General features: G+C 47.8%; 1 protein-coding gene across 1 annotated transcript in view; it reads right to left on the bottom strand.

Annotated features, from left to right (window-relative positions):
* Positions 1-17,433, bottom strand: part of PTPRU (protein tyrosine phosphatase receptor type U) — a 489,953-nt gene extending 472,520 nt beyond the window's left edge. The window contains exon 1 of the mRNA XM_033956533.1: positions 17,294-17,433. Within this exon, the coding sequence (XP_033812424.1) occupies positions 17,294-17,366 (73 nt within the window). The 5' untranslated portion in view covers positions 17,367-17,433. The remainder of the gene's footprint in view (positions 1-17,293) is intronic.
* Between the last annotated feature and the right edge of the window lie 1,966 nt (positions 17,434-19,399).

The following is a 19,399-nucleotide window of genomic DNA, read 5'->3' as shown; positions in this document are numbered from 1 at the left end:
GCGTAAATTGCTTCAAAAGCAAGAAGGATACTGCGCGCAGGCGTTTCGATCGCTCTTACAGTGATCCGTGCTTGTGGGCGCGCGGCCGATCAAATCGTTCGCATGTACAACCTGCAGTGAATCGATCGGCCTGAAAGACCCGGTCACGGATCGGATCGGTCAGGTGACTTTAATGAATCGAGCCCTAAGTCCGCTCCTCGGATGATATAGGACAGCAAAAAAAAAAGATAAATATCGCCACCATCTGAATAATTCTGGGGCCGACTGTGTTTTCCTCCCCTTACCCTCTCCCCTCTTTATTTTTTGCTAAATGTAACGATGTGCTCCCCTTCCCTCCTCCTATTGCAGTGTATCTCAAATAGAGAATGACACGGGGAAAAAATCTGTCCCTGTCACCGCCCCGTCACCGGCCCACCATCCTCTTCACCGCCCCGTCACCGCCGTTTCCTTCACCGCCCCGTCACCGTCACCGCCATCCCTTTCACCGCCCCGTCACCGCCACTGCCATCCCATTCACCGCCCCGTCACCATCCCCGCTGCATCCATTTTCCGTTTTCATCCCCTTGGCCCAGAATCCTTTTCCCTTTCACTCCCTCCTTACAGTTTGAGCCGGGAACACGGGTGATCGCACGGTCCTCGCAGCCCCCACCCGCCTGCCCAATCGATCGTAGTGATTAGCCAGCTCTCTCCCTTCTCCTCACCTTAGTTTGCAGGCTTTCTTTTTCAGCGACCTGCACGCTTTCCCAAAGAGCCGCACACGCGCGGCTGCTCAGTGTTCAATCTTCTGCTCTGCTGCAACTTCCTGTTTCCGGTTGCGTCAGAGCAGAAGATCGAAACTGAGCAGCGGCGGGTGCGTGGCTCTCTGATAGCGTGCGGGTCGCCGAAAAAGAAAATCTACAAACTAAGGTGAGGAGAAGGGAGAGAGCTGGCTAAACACTAGAATCGATTGGGCAGGCGGGTGTGAGCTGCGGGGACCGCGCGATCCTTCATGCCTCACTGCGGGGACAAGACCCATTCACCGCCCCGCGGGCGGTGAATGGCCTTATCCCCGTCGCCGCAGCGACTGCTAGTTTTCTTCCCCGTTTTCGGCGGGTGACCCGCGGCTAAAATGCGGTGGCCGCGGGTAAACCGCCACCGTGTCATTCTCTAATCTCAAACTGTGTGCCTCCTGAGATTTCAGGTGTGCTGCGGTACACTGGGGAGAAGGAGAGGCGTCAGCTGACTGCCTACAGCGAATCTGGAGGGGGGGAGGGGCAGGGGAAGCTGCAGAGATGGTGGGGGGCTGGAGAGTGGAGGAATGGCCTGGTAGTTAGAACCCCCGCCTCGGCACCCCGCGATTGTGGGTTCAATTCGCACGCCGCTCCTTGTGACCTTGGGCAAGTCACTTAACCGCTGCCCCAGGCACTGCAGTTCGATTGTGAGCCCACCAGGACAGTTAGAGTACCTGAATATAAACCGCTTTAAATAAAAGCGGTACAGTGGTACCTCGGAAACCGAACGCCCCAGAACTCAAACGACCTGGAATCCGAACCTTTTTTTTTTTTAGTAAATTTTGTCTTGGAATCCGAACTCTGCTTTAGAATCCGAACGCCCTGCACATTGTATATGTGTGTTTGTGCCCCAGAATCTGAATGCTGCTTTGGAATATTTGTTTAATATTTTACCTTAAAATCCAGTGTATCTCCTGTTAAAATTTGGGTTTGTGGGACCCAGGAACGGATTGATCCAGTTTCTATTATTTTCAATGGGAAAAACTGTCTTGGAACTCGAACGCTTTGGAACTCGAATGGGGTTCTGGAACGGATTAGGTTCGGATTCCAAGGTATCACTGTATATAAGAAATTAAAATAAATAAACAGCGTTCCCAATTAAACTTTCTATATTAGAAAGGATTAGAGAGCTGTTTCCACCTGTCTGTGCTCTAACAGAGAAGTTTACTAGATAGATTTCAAAAACTGAGCATGTTTTGGGAACCGTGAATGTGTTATAACATCATTACAAGGAGACAGCTGTATTATCTTAAAGAATTATAACTATAGAAACAGGAAAACATGTATTATTCGGAGGAGGAGGAAATGTTTGGTTTTTTTTTAAATGCTGTTAATACCGTACTACACACCAGGGTGTTGTTGGTTTTTTTAAATCACAGATTGCATAAGGTACCACCAGTGACTCACCATTTCAGGGAGCTTCCAGCTGGTACCTGAAGCAAAGGGAGATAAAAGTGACCTTCTCAAGGTCACAGAGGGCTCGATTCAATAAATGGCACCCGGTTAAGCACAGAGATGATCCGCACTAAGCAATTATTCTGTCAAGGGCGCTCTGCATGGACTGTTCTTTAAAAAATTCTAGCACGCATTTTGGGCAACACGGTGACAGAATTTGACACCGTCCCCGCGGAAAACCGCAGGAAGCCATCCCGTGTCATTTTTTAGTGTTTATAATCAACATCGGTCCTTCTACGCCAGCATTCTTCAATGTAAGGCTTGAGGGTCAGTGGTTGTGCGGATAACGTCGTTTTAAGAAAGGTTTGAACAAGTTCCTGGAGGAAAAGTCCATAGTCTGTTAATAAGGAAAACATGGGGGAAGCCACCGCTTACCCTGCATCGGTAGCATGGAATATTGCTACTCTTTGGGTTTTGGCCAGAGTGACCTGGAGTGGCCACCGTGAGAACGGGTTACTGGGCTTGGTCTGACCCAGTAAGGCTATTCTTATGTTCTTATGATTCTTCCCTCTCTCTTTAAAGAATGACATGAGGATGGTTTCCCCCGGTTATCCGCGGGGACGGTGACAAATTCTGTCCGACACCATAAATGATGCCTCAAGTTTAGGCATCGAGTGGCGTGGCTGTGATCCGCACTCAAATTTGGGTGACCTATACAGAATCCAGGAGAGAGTGTTCTGGCAGAAGCATGATTTGAACCCACATCTCCTGCCAAGCAGATAGTTGCTCTAATTGCAAGCCCCCATCCTCAGACCCCCACCTGATGGGAGCAGTATGTACCATATGTGATAAGATAAGTATTTGAATTAGAAGAGAGTGAGCTGTATTATATAAATAAGTTCAAATAAAAAGAGGAGAAAATATTCCAAAAGAATGCTGATTCACCTTGTTATATGAGGCAGATTATCTTCTCGGAGAGCTGGATAGAGAAGGGGAATTTACAGAAAAGGCTGGAAGTAGCGTTCTGTTCAGCCTATGCTATAACAGCCTTATAACACAGGGCGGCCTGCTGGAGACAACTCCATACCCTTCTGCTGAGAAAATAAACCCCCTTTTAAAGTGAAGTAATCCTATGTCTGTTTTACATCTTCGGCTGAGTCACAGTGTTTCAAAACACAAATCGGTTGGGTTTTGTTTTGTTTTTTTCCCCCTACGTTTTTGTTTTTCTAAAGTTCTCCAAAGTTAACAGGAAGGGAAGGAGCTGCTGTCAAAGTATTTCCGAAGCCAATCCCAGCAGAGCAGTCCAACAGGGATCCTGGAGGGCAGCCAGCCGACCGGGCCTGCAACACTAACATGTCCAACCAGTTTCCAAACTGCTCTTGGCAGCTCATTTTAACTGGTGGGGGAGGGGGGGTACCTGCTCGTCAGAGCCCGCTCCCCACCTGGAAGCAGTGAGTCAATGCCAGTTTCTCATCCAGGAGGCCTTCACTCACCGTTATATTTTGTTTATGACGTTGTCCTCCCACCCCCCCTCCCCAGTTTAAAACTCGCACACTCTCCCCAAAACATCACTACCTGAAAGGTGACCCTTATCTTACCCACAAGCTACTCATCACACGCGCAGCGGGCTAGTGCAGGCATGTGCCAGGGATGTGATTTAACTTTCAGCTCTCCCCTCCCATGAAAACAACCCTCATCCCCTACCTCTTACAGACCAGCCCTATACCACTGCCAAACATCCGAGAACTGGGCTGGGGTTTTAGGCTCTCTTGTTACCGGATAACCAAGAAAATACCATGAAATTCAACCATCTGAGCTTAAAATAACCTGCCGAGATACTGACGAGAGTGGATTGTACAATCTGTGTTTTTAGGTAGCATAGTCCTAACTGCAGAATGTAATTAAGATTTACAGGTTAAAGTAAGGGAGTTTCTGTTTTAGATTTAAAACTATTTGATTGATCATGATGATGACAGCATGCAATACAGAAATTGGTCAACTGAACATTAGAAAATCAAGAAACAGGATGGACAGACCAAGGAAGAAACAAACCAAACAAGAACGAGAAATAATAATAAGAATAAAAAAAGGAAGGGGAAAAGAAAGAAAGGAAAAGGGGGGGGGGGGGGTTTGAAGGAACAGATGACCAGCAAAGGCGACCTTCCCGGCCCAGAATTCCCACAGCCAACACAACCATTAAGATCTCAAAGTTTCGGAGTATTGAGAATCTGGCTACACGCTCTAGAAGGCAAAGAGTATACATAAGGTCCCCGCACCTGAAGGAAAAACTTTGTTTGTCGAAAAGAACCTCGCACCCAACCTCTCTCTAGGAGCATGAGAGCATGCAAGCGATTCCGCCCCGCCCAATAAGACGGGGAATGGGCCGAAGTCCACTCTCCCAGAATAACTTTTTTGGCCAGTGGTTTGCAATTTTGAACTCAGACATAGTAACATAGTATATGACAACAGATAAAGACCCGAACGATCCAGCCAGTCTGCCCATAAGTTATACCCATTTTAAAAATACCGTATTTTTCGCTCTATAAGACGCACCTGACCATAAGACGCACCCTAGATTTAGAGGAGAAAAACAAGGAAAAAAACATTCTGAACCAAATTCTCCCTGCCAGGCTCTGCACCCTGTACCTCCTCCCTACCAGGCTCTGTACCCTGCTCCCCCCCCCCCTCTGGTAGTCCAGTGGTAGGCCGGGACAGGGCACAGAGCAGGCAGGCCTAGTAGCCTAGTGACAGGTAGGCAAGCCTAGTGACCTAGTGACAGGGAGGCAGGTGGCAGACCCCATACCCCCCACTTACCCCCCAGTACCTTAAATCATCACCATCCCCCCACTTGCCCCAATACTTTAAATCATCCCCCATACAACCACATGCCCCCCCAGTACCTTAAATCGTCCCCCATACTCCCATGTGCCCCCCAGTACCATAAATCAACCCCCCATTCCCCCATGTGCCCCCAGTACCTTAAATCATCCCCAATACAACCACGTGTCCCCCCAGTACCTTAAATCATACCCCCACGTACCCCCAGTACATTTTTTAATCATCCCCCCGTACCTTTAATCATCCCCCCTCAGTACCTTTTTAAATTCTTCCCTCCTTAAACAGCGCTCATCTTTCCCAGCCAGCAGCACACAGGCCAAACACGCAGAGATCAGGAGTAGAGAGTTGCGCGGGGACAGAAATCCCACCCATCCCTGCCATCCCCGCCAGGATCCTCTCCGTCCCCGCTCATCCCCGTAAGGAATTGCCTCCATCCCCGCCCGTCCCCATAAAAAGCAGCAATTACTTCTGACAGGATCATCAATTCCACAGTTTCTTTTGTGTTTGCGCTGCTGTTTTCCTTGTGGGATCTCTTTGGTGGAACCCTTTTTTTTGTTTTCTGTTCAGGTAATTAACTTATAAACCCCCTCTTTTGCTAAGGCTGACATGTCCATTATATTATATGGACGAACCCTGCTTCCAAAGCCTTCCATCCCCGTGGGAGTCCTGTTGGCTAGAGGGGGGTCCCTGTGGGAGTCCCGTGGGCCAGAGGGGGTCCCCGTGGGAGTCCCGTGGGTTAGGGGGGGATTCCCGCAGGACCCCCGTGGGACCCGCGGGATTCCCGCCATCCCTGTTCCCGTGCAGACCTCTAATCAGGAGCAAGCCCTCCGCCGCTCGTGCCTGGGCCCGCCGTTGATCTCCGAATGGCTGCAGTCAGTTCTCGTGATACCACAGGTGCCAAAGTGACTTAGAAGTGTCAAACACAATACAAATTACCCCTCCCCAGACACAGTGAAGGAGCTTGTTCAATGCTGGGCTCTTATGTGTGTCACAGAGGAAACCTTGAACAACTGATAGGGATTTCTACCCTTCAGGTTCAAAGGAGATACACCTAACATGAGAATAATTTACGAGCATTGTCGTGGGCATCTAGGCAAAACAGAGGCTCCACAAGCACCCAGGCCTCCTATCTCAAAGTTAAAAAAACATCCGTCTCGTGTTATTTTGCAACATCTGAACAGGCCCACAATTTCTGTCCCATGAACCGAGCCTGAGTTCCAAAAATACATTTCGGATCTCTTGGGTGCTTTGAGCAGGCCTGGGAGCTTTTGACTGACAGGAAGAGCCAAGGGTCAGAGGGAAGGAAAATACAAACATCCTTGGAGGCCAGCAGTTAACAGGGAAACAAATATATGTTCATTACCACACCGGAATATCCCCTTCAAGCCCCTCCCCCCAATCACGTCATAGAGTTTAAGTAGGCCACAGCTTATTAACAGAGCTTAGCAGGGCTGCAGCCCCAGGGCCATACCCAAGACATTTAAAACATAACCATCCTACTTTGGTAGCCATTCACCATATTACTAGCTGAATGGTGACTGCTTTGAGGGCATTTAAATAACAGGACACCACTGCAAGATCCCCTGACCCTGCCAAGACTGGACTCGTGAATAAATTATGGCCCCTAAACTGTAACATTTAAGAGGTACCCCGCAATTAAACAGAAAGTAAAATGTAGGTTTAATAAATAAAATATATTAACAGCCAACAATGATTAATAATAAGAACAATAATTATGATTAATTTATATTGACATTTTTATTAGTTGCAAGTGCATTTTTTAAGCGAAGTGAGGACCTTATCTATAGCTTGTAAATCCGATTCTGATCCCTGCCATATGACTAGGGAACAGACCTTTCTCCTACCAGCAGCCCTGGCAGCATACCACCAATCAAACACTTGTGTGCCTTCAATCCTGACTGCGGGATGGCAGTTGCCCAGCCATGACGTTGGATTAATAGTCCTCTACTCTTTAGCGTTTGGCACAAGTAACTCAATGTGAGAGGTTGTAACTGGTCCAAAAAAGGCAGGAAAGGAGCTGCCACTACCTCTGTCTCCCTTCTTTAACCTTTTCCCACTTCCTGCTCGTCCTTCTCCTGCCTCTTCCAATCCCGTCCAGCCTCCTAAATGCCCCAATGAAATTTTGAATTATATTTCCCATGAGTCTAATCCCAATTCTTATTTTTGGGCCCGCTACTAACCCCTCTTCATCCCTCCCCCCCATCCCATTCCTATACATCCTGCCCATATGCACACTCTGAACTCGTTCCCAGTTATTACTATTGACAGACTGGGGACAACTCCCACCACCTTTTTCATTTACAAGTCCCAGGAGAGGAACAGAGGTCCTACAGAATGAGCGGTACCCACCTCTTCCCCCTACCAACCAAAAGAGAATCTCAGAAAAATGTAGTGCCAGAAAGGGGGAGGGGAAAATTCTCCACAGTTTAATCTCAACCCATTCATTATGGATCAGAACAGAGTTAAGTTGGAGCACTGCTGCAGAAAACCATCTGTCCCAGGCGCTTTCCAAAAATCATCCAAGATATTGTTGTGCAGTAACTAGACATACAAACTACAAGTTGTCCTGAATCCAAAACTCAGGCAGAGAGTATGGACAGAATATAAAGGATCATATACCAAGAATTGCCTGTTACAATCCAGCAGGTCCTTACCAGCACCTGCAAACCACTATCAGAGAAGCTCAAAGTAGAGGCAGAGCTAATAAGATAGTGGAGACGAACCCAACGTGAACTTCCAAAATTTTATTAACCAGACCAGAGAGGCCATGTTTCAGCCAGAAGGTCTGCCTCAGGAGTCCGAAACAATCTGAAACATATTAGTGTGATGTAATATCAAAATAAACAAGACAGATACTTTTATCCACAGAGGAAGAGGAACATTTTCAAAAGATTTTACACAAGTAAAGAACTGTTTCCCAATGTTCCAAGTGGCAAAAGCTTTGAACTGCCCTCCTTATATATTACTTTACTAATACTCATCGAAATTGGTTATGAAATTTGCATTTCATTATTAAAATTACAGAGCATGGGTGTGATGAATGATTGACTCTTTTCTGTCCTACAATAAACCCAGCATAGGAGACAAGTGCTTTTTTGAATCACTTTGTGTTATTATCGATGCATCTTACCAAAATATACCGTATTTTTCAGACCATAAGACACACTGGACCATAAGACGCACCCACCTGTAGAGGAGAAGAAACCAAGAAAAAAAAAATTTGGTTCAGAATTTTTTTCTTCTTGGTTTTTCCTCCTCTACATTTTGGTGTCTCTGGTGGTCTGGTGCTGGGAAGCCCAAAGCCACCCAAAGCCCGAAGCCAGTAGAAGCCCGCAGCCACTAGAAGCCCACAGCCGCCCGAATCCAGAAGCCACCCGCAGCCGCCCGAATCCCGAAGCCACCAGAAGCTGCCTGCAGCCGCCCAAATCCCGAAGCCGCCCGCATCTACCCGAATCCCAAAGCCGCCAGAAGCCCCTCCCCGGTACCTTTTGTAGTGGTGGTTCAGCACGGTCTCCATGATGGCTGCCTGTGTCTAGCAGAGCGACACAGGAGCGTAACCTTTGCACTTCCTGCCTGGTCCCACAACACTCTGTGATCACAGAGCAGCACAGGATCAGGCAGGAAGCGCAAAGGTCGCGCTCCTGCGTTTCTCTGCTAGCTAAAGATCCCCATACGGGGCTCGTTGGACTGATATATCTTCTTTCTAATCTAAGACAAGATTTCTGAATCACTCAAATACCATTTAGTTCAAGGCGATTTATATAAAAAAGAAGCTATAATAATTCTATGGGAAAATATAATTCCTTGGATAAAAAGATGTCCTTACAATTCTTTAACTAAAAGTACTAATTTTATAATCTATCATAGAAAAATGTTTTCAACGAAATTTCCAATAACTAACTTCTGTCCTTATTTGTATAGGTAAATTGTTCCAAATAATAGGAGCATATGCAAAAGTAGAATTAAATTGACGTTTAAAACATATATCTCTAAAAGAGGGAGACTGCAATAAAAATGTATTACTCAATCTATTAGATGAATAATGAAAATGTGAAAAGAACAAAACAAGTTGATCAGAAGGAAGCCTCTGCCTGTACAATATGATGAAACAAGGGAGTGGGTGGCACAGTGGTTAGAGTTACAGCCTCAGCACCCTGAGGTTGGGGGTTCAAGCCCACACTGCTCCTTATGACCCTGGGCAAGTCACTCCATTGCTTCAAGTACCGTATTTTCACGCATATAACGCGCGCGTTATACACGATTTTTACAAAGCGAGTATAACCATGCGCGTTATATTCGTGAGCGCGTTATCCCCTTTTTTTTTTACATAGTTCCCCCCCCCCCACGACGTCCAATTCACCCCGCAGGATCGCTCGCACCCCTACCCCGAAGGACCGCTCGCGCTCGAACACGCTGCTTCCTCTTCCGGCGGTCCCGCCCTTTCTCTGACGTCAGAGAAAGGGCGGGACCGCCGGAAGAGGAAGCAGCGTAGACGCAGGGCTAAGAGAAGGGGCAGGACCGCCGGCAGAGGAAGCAGCAGGACGACGGTAGGCAGCTTCTACATGATGGGGGGGTGGGGAGGCTGTGGGGTGCGAGCGGTCCTTCGGGGTGGGGGTGCGAGCGGTCCTGCGGGGGGGTGAATCGGACGTCGGGGGGGGGCATCAGGCTTTCAGGGTGGGGGCAGGACTTCAAGGGGGGACAGGACTTCAAGGGGGAGAGGAGAGTCGGGGCGGGCTAAAGGAGAGTCGGGCTGGCCAGAGGAGAGTCGGGGCGGGCGAAAGGAGAGTCGGGGCGGCATGCGCGGTATGGGGTGTGCGCGGTATATAAAAATTTATTTACATAAATTACAGTTTCCCGCGCGCTATACCCGTGTGCACGTTTTACACGGGTGCGCGGTATATGAGTGAAAATACGGTATATTAGAGAGATTGTGAGCCCACCAGGACAGGTAGGGGAAAATGTAACCCATTTAGACTATAAGTGGTATATAAATGCTAAAAATAAACTATACATTTCTCTATAGGCAGCCAATGAAGTTTCTTATAAAATACATCCAATTTCTTCAGACCATATATCAATCTCACTGCAGTATTTTGAATCAGCTGCAATATTTTTTTTACCATTTTTGAGTTTAAGTTCAAACACAAAGAATTACAACTAACTGGCACACTTTAAAAATCAACACCGTAACTAACACACGGCTTTCCCAACATCAAGAACCCTCTTGATGACCAGGATTTACCATAAGCCAAGTTTTGTCTTAATTAAGCACACATTGTACAGTTTAATGGGTCCGTTACTAATGCACTGTTAAATCACTTTTCCCATTATATCTTCATGAAAAATTGATTAAATGTACAGAGAGACCTGCCTGCATATAGATATGCCATCATGTTTGAAAGGGTCAATTTACAGTCTCAGCGATGCCAAAATACCCATTTCCAGGCTTGAGACGGTCCTGGTTTTCTCACCAACCCGTCCTGGGGCATTCTGGGACTTGCAGCACTGCTTTCAAGGGGCAGCATCCCCACACTGCTTTGGGATGTAAGTTCAAAACCAGGGCTGACCCCTAAAATTTCCAGCCCAGAACCGGGTAACGTGGCATCTCCGTAGGCTGTTTTACCTTTCACTTTCCTTGTCTTAATGCAAGGGTGTCAAAGTCCCTCTTCGAGGGCCACAATCCTGTCGGGTTTTCAGGATTTCTCCATGAAAGCAGTGCATGCAAACAGACCTCATGCATATTCATTGGGGAAATCCTGAAAACCCAACGGGATTGCGGCCCTCAAGGAGGGCCTTTGACACCTCTGTCTTAATGCATTAAAGGCTCCGTTGAGAAAGCCGCATTAGGCCTTTTTTTATCGCTGGCCACGGTGGTAGGGTTCACTTCAGAGACTGCCTTTAAATCTAAACACTCTGGTCTTGACTAGGATTGCCTACTATGTCCAGGTTCACACAAAAGGGTTGATCCGGGCCTGAGCTTACCTCACTGCTTGAAGGGACTTGTGGATCTGATTTCCCCAGTGCAATCCCTAATTTTTTATTTTTTTAAAGGCAAGACTACAAATACCAGCATGCAATGGGGGTAAAACCAGGACCAGATTAACTTTGTTGGGTGAATCTGGACACAGTTGGCAACCTTAGCCTGTTCAGTTTATATCTGTTTTACTGTAGTAAAGTGATTACTAAATACTATCCTGCCTGTATCTCTCAACTAGAGTAAGCTTCACAGACCAGGAACCCTCCTTATGTATATGGAGCCATATGGTAATCCTACCTGTCCCCCCTTTCTCCCGATGTCCTGCAGGCCTCCACCGAGCTTGCCGTATGACCTGCTGGTCGAGTGGTAGGCGGGGACAGGAGGGATCCCTCCCGTCTCTTGTCCTGGTCAACTCTGACAATTTTTTTACCTCCCTCCCACCTCCCTCGTGTACCTTTTTGAATCCCTGGTGATCCAGCGGAGTACCAGGCATGAGCGAGCTTTTTGCGCTGCTGCCCGACCCTGAGCCCATCCCTGAATGGCTGCCTCAAGTTCTCATGGCCCAGCAGTGCACCAGGCACGAGCAAGCTTTTTACGCTGCTGCCAGTTCTCATGAGTTCTGCGACAATTGGTGGCAGCCATTCAGCAAGCGGCTCAGTGCTGGGCAAGAGCGAAAAAGTCTTTGGTGAATCAGGGTTCAGCTTTAGCAAGGCTAGGGTTACCATATGGTTCCAGAAAAAGGACAACAGATTGAGGCATCCTGGTTTTACTTAAGAACTTAAGAATAGCCTTACTGAGTCAGACCATCAAGCCCAGTAGACCTTTCTCACGGTGGCCAATCCAGCGAAACCCAAAGAGTAGCAACATTCCATGCTACCGATCCAGGGCAAGAAGTGGCTTCCCTCATGTCTTTCTCAATAACAGACTATGGACTTTTCCTCCAGGAACTTGTCCAAACCTTTCTTAAAACCAGCTACGCTATCCGCATTCCAGAGCTTAACTATTCTCTGAGTGAAAAAATATTTCCTCCTATTGGTTTTTAAAAGTATTTCCCTGTAACTTTATCGAGTGTCCCCCTAGTCTTTGTAATTTTTGACGGAGTGAAAAATCGATCCACTTGTACCCGTTCAGGATTTTGTAGACTTCAATCCTATCTCCCCTCAGCCGTCTCTTTTCCAAGCTGAAGAGACCTAACTTTTTTAGTCTTTCTTCATAGGAGAGGAGTTCCATCCCCTTTACCATCTTGGTCGCTCTTCTTTGAACCTTTTCTAGCACCACTATATCTTTCTTGAGAGAAGGAGACCAGAATTGAACGCAATACTCCAGATGAGGTCGCACCATGGAGTGATACAGGGTCATTGTATCATTCTTGTTAATCATCCCCTTTTTAATAATTCCTAGCATCTTGTTTGCTATTTTTGGCTGCTGCTGCCACCACCGTAACTTGCTTTCAATGGAAATTCAAATTTCAATTCAAATTTCTCTATCTGTCCTCCTTTTTCTGGAGCCATAGGAGAACCCTAAGCAAGACAATCGCCGGCAAACATACAACTTCACCAGGTACTTACGATGGTGATGCGTCAAAAGCGCGGAGGACAGTGGCAACATTTTCATGCTGGACAAAGGCGCGCCACCACTTCCGCACCTTTCAGGCCTTCCCTTTTGCGCTCTAAGGGGAATGGGGGGAGGAACCCCTCACTACACTCAGAAGTCCTCGCGCTCCTGTTGGGGAGGGCGAACCCCCCCCCCAACTACACTGAAAACTCCTGAACAGCAAAAAGAACGGGAGTTCCCCCCCTCCCCAACGGGAGCTCGAGCAGTTCTAAGTGTAGTCGGGGGGGTTTCCCCCCCACACACACACCTCCCTCAGAGCATAAAACAGAAGGCCTCAAAGCGGTGGAAGCAGCAGTCCACATTTTTGCCACTGCCCTCCGTGCTTTTGACGGTGTACCACGTATGATACAGTATTACTCAAAAAGGAGCAGATAAACTGGGTACATTATTTCCTGGCAAGATTTATCACAAACTGGGCACTCTCCTTCCTATCCACGCTCAGGCAGCCTTTTCTACCTGGGAGCAGAATGGGCACACGACCTTTCAAGCTCATTTTTCACGAGTCTGCCACTAGTTTTCTTCTGTGCTCGATCCAGAATAATATTTAGCAGGGCCGGCTTAAGGCACCAAAACCACGGCCTCATCAGCTCACCCCTTTCACAGCTGTGGAAGCATCTTCCTCTGTTCCCACGACCGTGCTGTTACCAGCCTCCATCTACTGCAGGCTGCACGGCAGGTCTGAAATGAAGGGAAACGTGGATTTGAAATCCGCTGCATGGCCCACGGTAGAAGGTACCCAGTAACAGCGGGGCCGTGGGAGACCAGGTGCTCCCACCGCTGTGTAAATACCGGGGCAGGCAGGGGAAGGGGCTGGGAAAGTACTTACAGGCCCATTTCAAAAGAGAGTTCTTGCGAGGATTATGGCGACACCTTGTGGCTGAAGTGCATACCTATCAGGCTCTGGAGAGAGAATGTGGGTGGCCCTTGGCCAAGGACAATTTTCTACGAGGAGCAGAGCAGGGGATCTCAACTCAGTCCTCAGCACATATCTAGCCAGTCAAAGTTTCAGGCTATCCACAATGAATGCGTATAAGATAAATGATCACGAAGTACCTTCAAATAAAGAATGACACGGGGACAAATTTTTCACCGGCCCATCCCCTTGAGTTCTTTTCCTGTCCCTGCCCCATTCCTGCAAGCTCCGTCCTTATCTGCAAACACTTTAAAATCATAAGTGTTCGAGGCTTGTGCGGTTAAGGCAGAGCTTACAGGAATCGGGGGCAGGGACAGGGACAAAACTCACAGGGGACATTGAGTTCCTGCGGGGACAGGGACAAAATTCTCCCCATGTTATTCTCTACCTTCAGATCTATCTCATGCGTATTCATTGTGGATATCCCCAAAACCGGACTGGCTAAGGCCTGGCTGAGAACCCTTGGCCTAGACTAAACAGGAAAGAGTTAAACCTTAGGGGTGGGAGGAAAGAAACCCCCGAGCCGTTACGAAAGGTTCACAGACTAACAGAAGCTGCCTCTCGCATCAGGGAGGATGCGCCAAAAAATTAGGAAAATCAATCCCTTTGTGCAGCTGTATTCTGCAGAATTCAGTCACTTTTTGCCCCCCCCCCAAAAAAAAAAAAGCCGCACTAGACGCCATCTCATTCACCTGAGTCAGCTAATCAGTAGAAAAATTCTACTTTTCAGCTTTTCCTAAATCACAACACACACAACACACTCACTCCCAAAAGGAGATGCAAAGAACTACGGTACTCTGTTGGTAGCAGCAGGATTAAGATGACAAATCCGCCTTCTTAAAACTTGAGCAATGCTCGCCACCCAAACACCACCCCCCCCCCCACTGCAATTCCCAGCGTAGTGTCTCACAGCACACGTTAGCTCCTGGGCGGATGGCCTGGCAGCACGTTTTCAGCGCCCAGAGTTTACAAAGGTTTTAGGAGCTGTGAAGGAGCCCTTGGTTTAGTCATCGTCCAATTAAGCTGGAGCAGGGAGAGGGAGAGAACGCCATTGTCCGTAGGAGAGCGGTCTTGGACCCAGGACAGGATTAGCCCTGGAGCACATAGAGTTCTTGATTAAATGTCTATTCCTTTGTGAAATCCTACTATCCATTGGCGGTCGGTTGTATTAATTCTAGGTGTGCTTATTGGCCATAATCCAAGCTTTAAATATTCTAGCTAAACATGTGGCATTAATAGTTTTCCTTAGGGCCTGAGATCCTGGACTGTGAAGCTGTAATCAAGTCCTCAAGCCCCCCCCCCCCCTCACACACCTTGAATATATATGATGCTGGTTTCAGAATCAGAGCCAGTTCTCCAGGGGTTAAACTAGCCCTGGATGTCCTCTTTCAACCCAGGTACCAAAGATGAAAGCTGAGGGGACTCAGAAGCATTAGCAGGAGTTTTATACCGAAGAAAGTTCTCTCTTGCTGTCAACAGCTACAGTGGAAAATTACAAGGAACGGGGGTCACCTGGTGTCTAACCCTCGAGGGCAGGACCAGCGTTAGCGCGGTGTAAACAAATGGGCCCCCATGCCTACCTGAAGCTAAAGCAGACATAGCCAGCTGGTGGCTTTTGGGGCTCCCTCCCAAATTTCTGCTCCGGGTCCCAGTATCTTAAATACTTAAGAGGGGGAGGTCCAAACAGAGTCAGACCCAGAGTAAAGATAAAAAATGCGGAGATGAAGGAGGGCCATGACCAGAGTACCACCGAGGATCCAAAGTACCCCTAATGTACCCCTGGAAAATCACACACACACACTGAGTGTCCCAGCTGCTGCTAACCTACCCGACTTTCCCCAAGAATATCTCAGCACATCCTGCAAAAAGGCTGCTGGTGACTCCAACACACTATGGATTTTCCAGACTCCAGCAAAATGCAAAGCTGGAGAGCCCCCAAATATCCTGAAAACCAAGCACGAGTCAGTGCCTCTATTTGATGTCTCTATACAGGTTTTTCTGCATCCATTAATATATACAGATAGCAATAAGCCAGCTCAGGGTCTGAAGCATCTCCTTTGTGCCCTGGTGAGAATTATTCCACACATGTGCGCCTACCAGAACTGGCATAGAGGGCCAGCTAGAACCCTCGGACAGTATATGCTTGCATTCTATTCTCATCGGCAAAAAGGCAGAGCCCAGCGGCTTCATGTACACCCCTTGCAGTGGCCCTTCACCCCAGAAAGAAGGGAGAAACTCCAGTAATGTCCACAGCTTTCGGGGTGGTGGGGGGGGGGGGCGACTTTGGGTTCCCTTATTCAGCCAATTAGACAAGTTCCCAGTCAAGTGGCCAAGAGAAATGCAGAAAAAGCATCAACACCACAATTCATTCTGCAATACGAAAATTTGATGAAGAACATTATGGAATATTCTTTGAAATATGACAAGATGAGACAAAAAAGTTAGGAAGGCTTAGAGGAGGGCTTATTAGTCACGATTATTTCTACAATTTTTCCGTTTCTCTTTTCTTTTGCCAAAATGTTACATGACTACTGGTACTCTTATTTATAATCATGCATGACGCAAAGCACACATTATGTAGAATTGGTTTACCTAATATGCATATATATATATATATTCGTATATACAGAAGAATGACAGACCATAAATCATTATTAGAACGAAGTTGCCCTTCCTCTTGGCATAATCCCTTTATACGCACATCCACTTGAATGAGTAAAATCATATCATTAACTATTTCCACATGAAATATGTATAACCCAGCTGAGTTTTCCTACTAGAATGCTCCAGGAGTCACTTTAAAAAAAAAAAAAACCATCCAATAAAAATCACCATTTTGCTAATACTTCAGCTAAAGGAAGAGATCAGGTCCAACTCATTGGCTTTTGCAAGAATCTTTTACATGTTATTCTGGGGCAGAAATAACTAACTGAGAGTTTGCAAAAAAAAAAAAACCAACACCTCAAAGACGTTTTTGCTTGCTTTGACCAGATCCTAGAAGACATCCTTCCAGACACGAATAAAATGAATGCCACAAAACCGCCTCCAGACAGGGGTAGCACAAGCCTCTGGATTTCCACTGGTCCTTTGCACTAAGCAGCCCCATTAAAAACACAGCCAAGGTGGGAAATAATTTTTTTTTAAAAAGCACCTTTTTGCAGATCTGCTCCTGAAACAGATCGAGAAGTTGGGGCTTTATTATTCTCAGCAGCAAAGGGAACCCATAAGCGCCCCTTGTGCCTGGGATGGTGCCCCGGGGAAACAGATCATTTGGGGGGGGGGGGGTTGGATCAAGGCTAAGGAGCCCGGGAAGCTGTCCCCTGTGGCCAAGGAGCGGGGCATCGGGACCACCAACAACGCACAGCGCCGGGGGGATCTTTAAGTGCACCTTCCCCCCCCCCCGAACCCCCTGGGCAGAAAGTAAAACCAAAAGACCACAAAAATGTAAAGATATACAAGTGAAAAAAAAGTCATAAATAGCATCGAAGGTGACACCCGAAGCAAGTTGCAAAAACTGCAGAACCGCAGCTTTCGGGGTCCCCGCAACCTCCCACATCAGGGACTAGAGATCAGGGGGGGGGGGGAACCCCTGAGATTAAGCCACTGGAGGGTGTGGGGGGGGGTTTCAATAACCGCCAGCCAGCTGCCTCCATCCCTCTTCTCGATTCCCAGGGACACCTCTGGAACTCTGCCCGATCGAGAGGAACCGAACCCCAAGACCCCCCCCCCCCAGAACTTCAGCGGGGGAGGGGGGAAATCTCTGACCTGTGGGGGTATCGCCGTCCAGGGCGCAGACCCGCAGGGTGACGGCCAGCAGCAGCGAGGCGCCCAGGTGCATGGTGGCCGGCGCCGCGTCCTCCTCCTCCTCCCTCGCTCCCCCGCCGCCGCCGCACACTGAGGACGGGCGGAGCGGAGCAGCCCCGAGTCTTTACAGCCCGGCACCGGCCTGACGTCAGCCCGCCGCGGCCCCCAGCCGAAGGGCGACGGCGACCCCTGGCGGCCCGAGCCGGAACTGCAGCCCCGAGATCCCGCCTCACAGCACAGAGGAGAGACCACTTTGCAACGGTGCCGTGGGTGGTCTTGAAAACTGCGCCTCGAAACCATGCAAGCCCATTCTTTGCACCCCCACTTTGTAGTCTGATCTCTGTAATCTACTAAAGCTTTCTTGGGGGGGGGGGGTTCCACCATGCAATTGCTGTAGGTACAAAAGATATCACGATAAAACGATCATCACTATAGCAAACTCAAGACTTTCTCGGTTCTTAATATCAATGTCTCCATCATTTAGAATCATGCGGTATAGTTCATCTTTTGTTAACCGCATTGAACTTTACCGTAATTGCGGTTTTAGAAATAAATTCTTATGTCATATTACCGGGGAGGGGGGGGTCCTCATTCGCTCTCTAATTACAAACCCACCCCAGAAAATGGACATTTCATAAAGGCATCGTTTGCTCTGCTGGTTTGGGGCATTAGGGATCCATTTCCCTGGTTGTTTTGGGTTTTTTTTTTTTAATATGTAATTCGAGGGGGGGGGGTTGCATTCCGACTTTATATCATTTTGTGGTGTTTCAGTGGGTTGCTGAGGGCAGGAGGGCATCTCTGACGTCAGACCCACATCTGGAAGCGACAGACACCACAGAGACATCAGCATCCCATTGGAGAAAGCTTTTTCTCTCTTGTTTCTTTGTCTTAGTAGTAATATAAAAGCGATTTAAAAGAAAAGAGAAAGGCATCTGTTAGCAGTAATGATATTATGATATGACATCATCTCCATCGAGGCTTGTAAAACGAATTCATAAGCTTGAGACTTCTGGCTCCCCACAGCCAAAGAGTTGGATTTCAAGGCTGGAGCTCCGTGGAAGCTGGAGAAGGAGAGTTTGGGTCCTTATGGTGCAAAGATCAGCCTCGGAGACATAAAAGACACTGCTGAGATTTCCCACATAAAAATGCATAATACAGAATCTAGCTGTCTTCTCGTTTTCTAGTACAATTGTTTTCCTAAAGTTTCTGTGTCCTTGCTAACAACCTTGTTTCAAAGTGATTGCTGAGGGCAGGAAGCTTTGAAGAGGGTTGAATTAAAAAAAAAAAAAAAATAAGATAGGTGAAACTCTCTGGGATACTTGGTGAAAGGCACATCAAGGGGGTGAGTTTTTGCAAGTTTGCAAAAAACATGGGCAGTACCAGGTTGGGCCAGCAAGGGGCGCCTCTAGCTGGTGAGAAGGAAGCTTCAGAAAAGTTCCAGGTCAGCAATCTGAAATGACCTGGCAAGAAACTACTGCTAAGTAGCATCACCAGTCAACCAAGCTTTATATACATATTTGTCATATGCATTCATAAGGTGATCGCTTTATTTAAAACTAGTCTTTAAGCCCATTACATTAACGGGTGCTAGAATAAATGTCTGTCTCTTTGTCTCCTTAGCCGCTGTCTGTCTTTCTTTCTCTCTCTCTCTCTCTTTGGCCGCTGTCTTTTTTTCTTTGTCTCTCTCTCTTTTGCCACTGTCTGTCTGTCTCTCTGGCCCCCTGTCTGTCAGTAATTCTTTCTGTCTGTCTCTCCCTGACCCCCTGTCTGTCTTTCTTTCTCGTTCCTTGGCTGCTGTCTGTCTGTGTCTCTGGCCCCCTGTCTGTTTGTCATTCTTTCTATCTCTCTGTCTCTCTCCCTGGCCCACCCTGCCTATCTCTCTCTGCCCCCCCCCCCCCCGAGAAAACCAAGATTGCTGCCTGCCCCCAGCACACCCCTCCCCCAAAGCAGCCCCTTTTCCCTCTCCCCCTCCACTTCCCTGTGCAGCAGTAGCAGTTGGACGCCTCGCAGCACCTCGGACACCCTCCTGCCGTTGCTCTCGCCACCGCTCAAACCCTGGTGTGGTTC

The sequence above is a fragment of the Geotrypetes seraphini genome, chromosome 8, assembly GCF_902459505.1.
Source record: "Geotrypetes seraphini chromosome 8, aGeoSer1.1, whole genome shotgun sequence".
Taxonomy (NCBI): Eukaryota; Metazoa; Chordata; class Amphibia; order Gymnophiona; family Dermophiidae; genus Geotrypetes; species Geotrypetes seraphini.
Note: the sequence above shows the minus strand (reverse complement) of the source record. Positions and strands in the feature narration are given on the sequence as shown.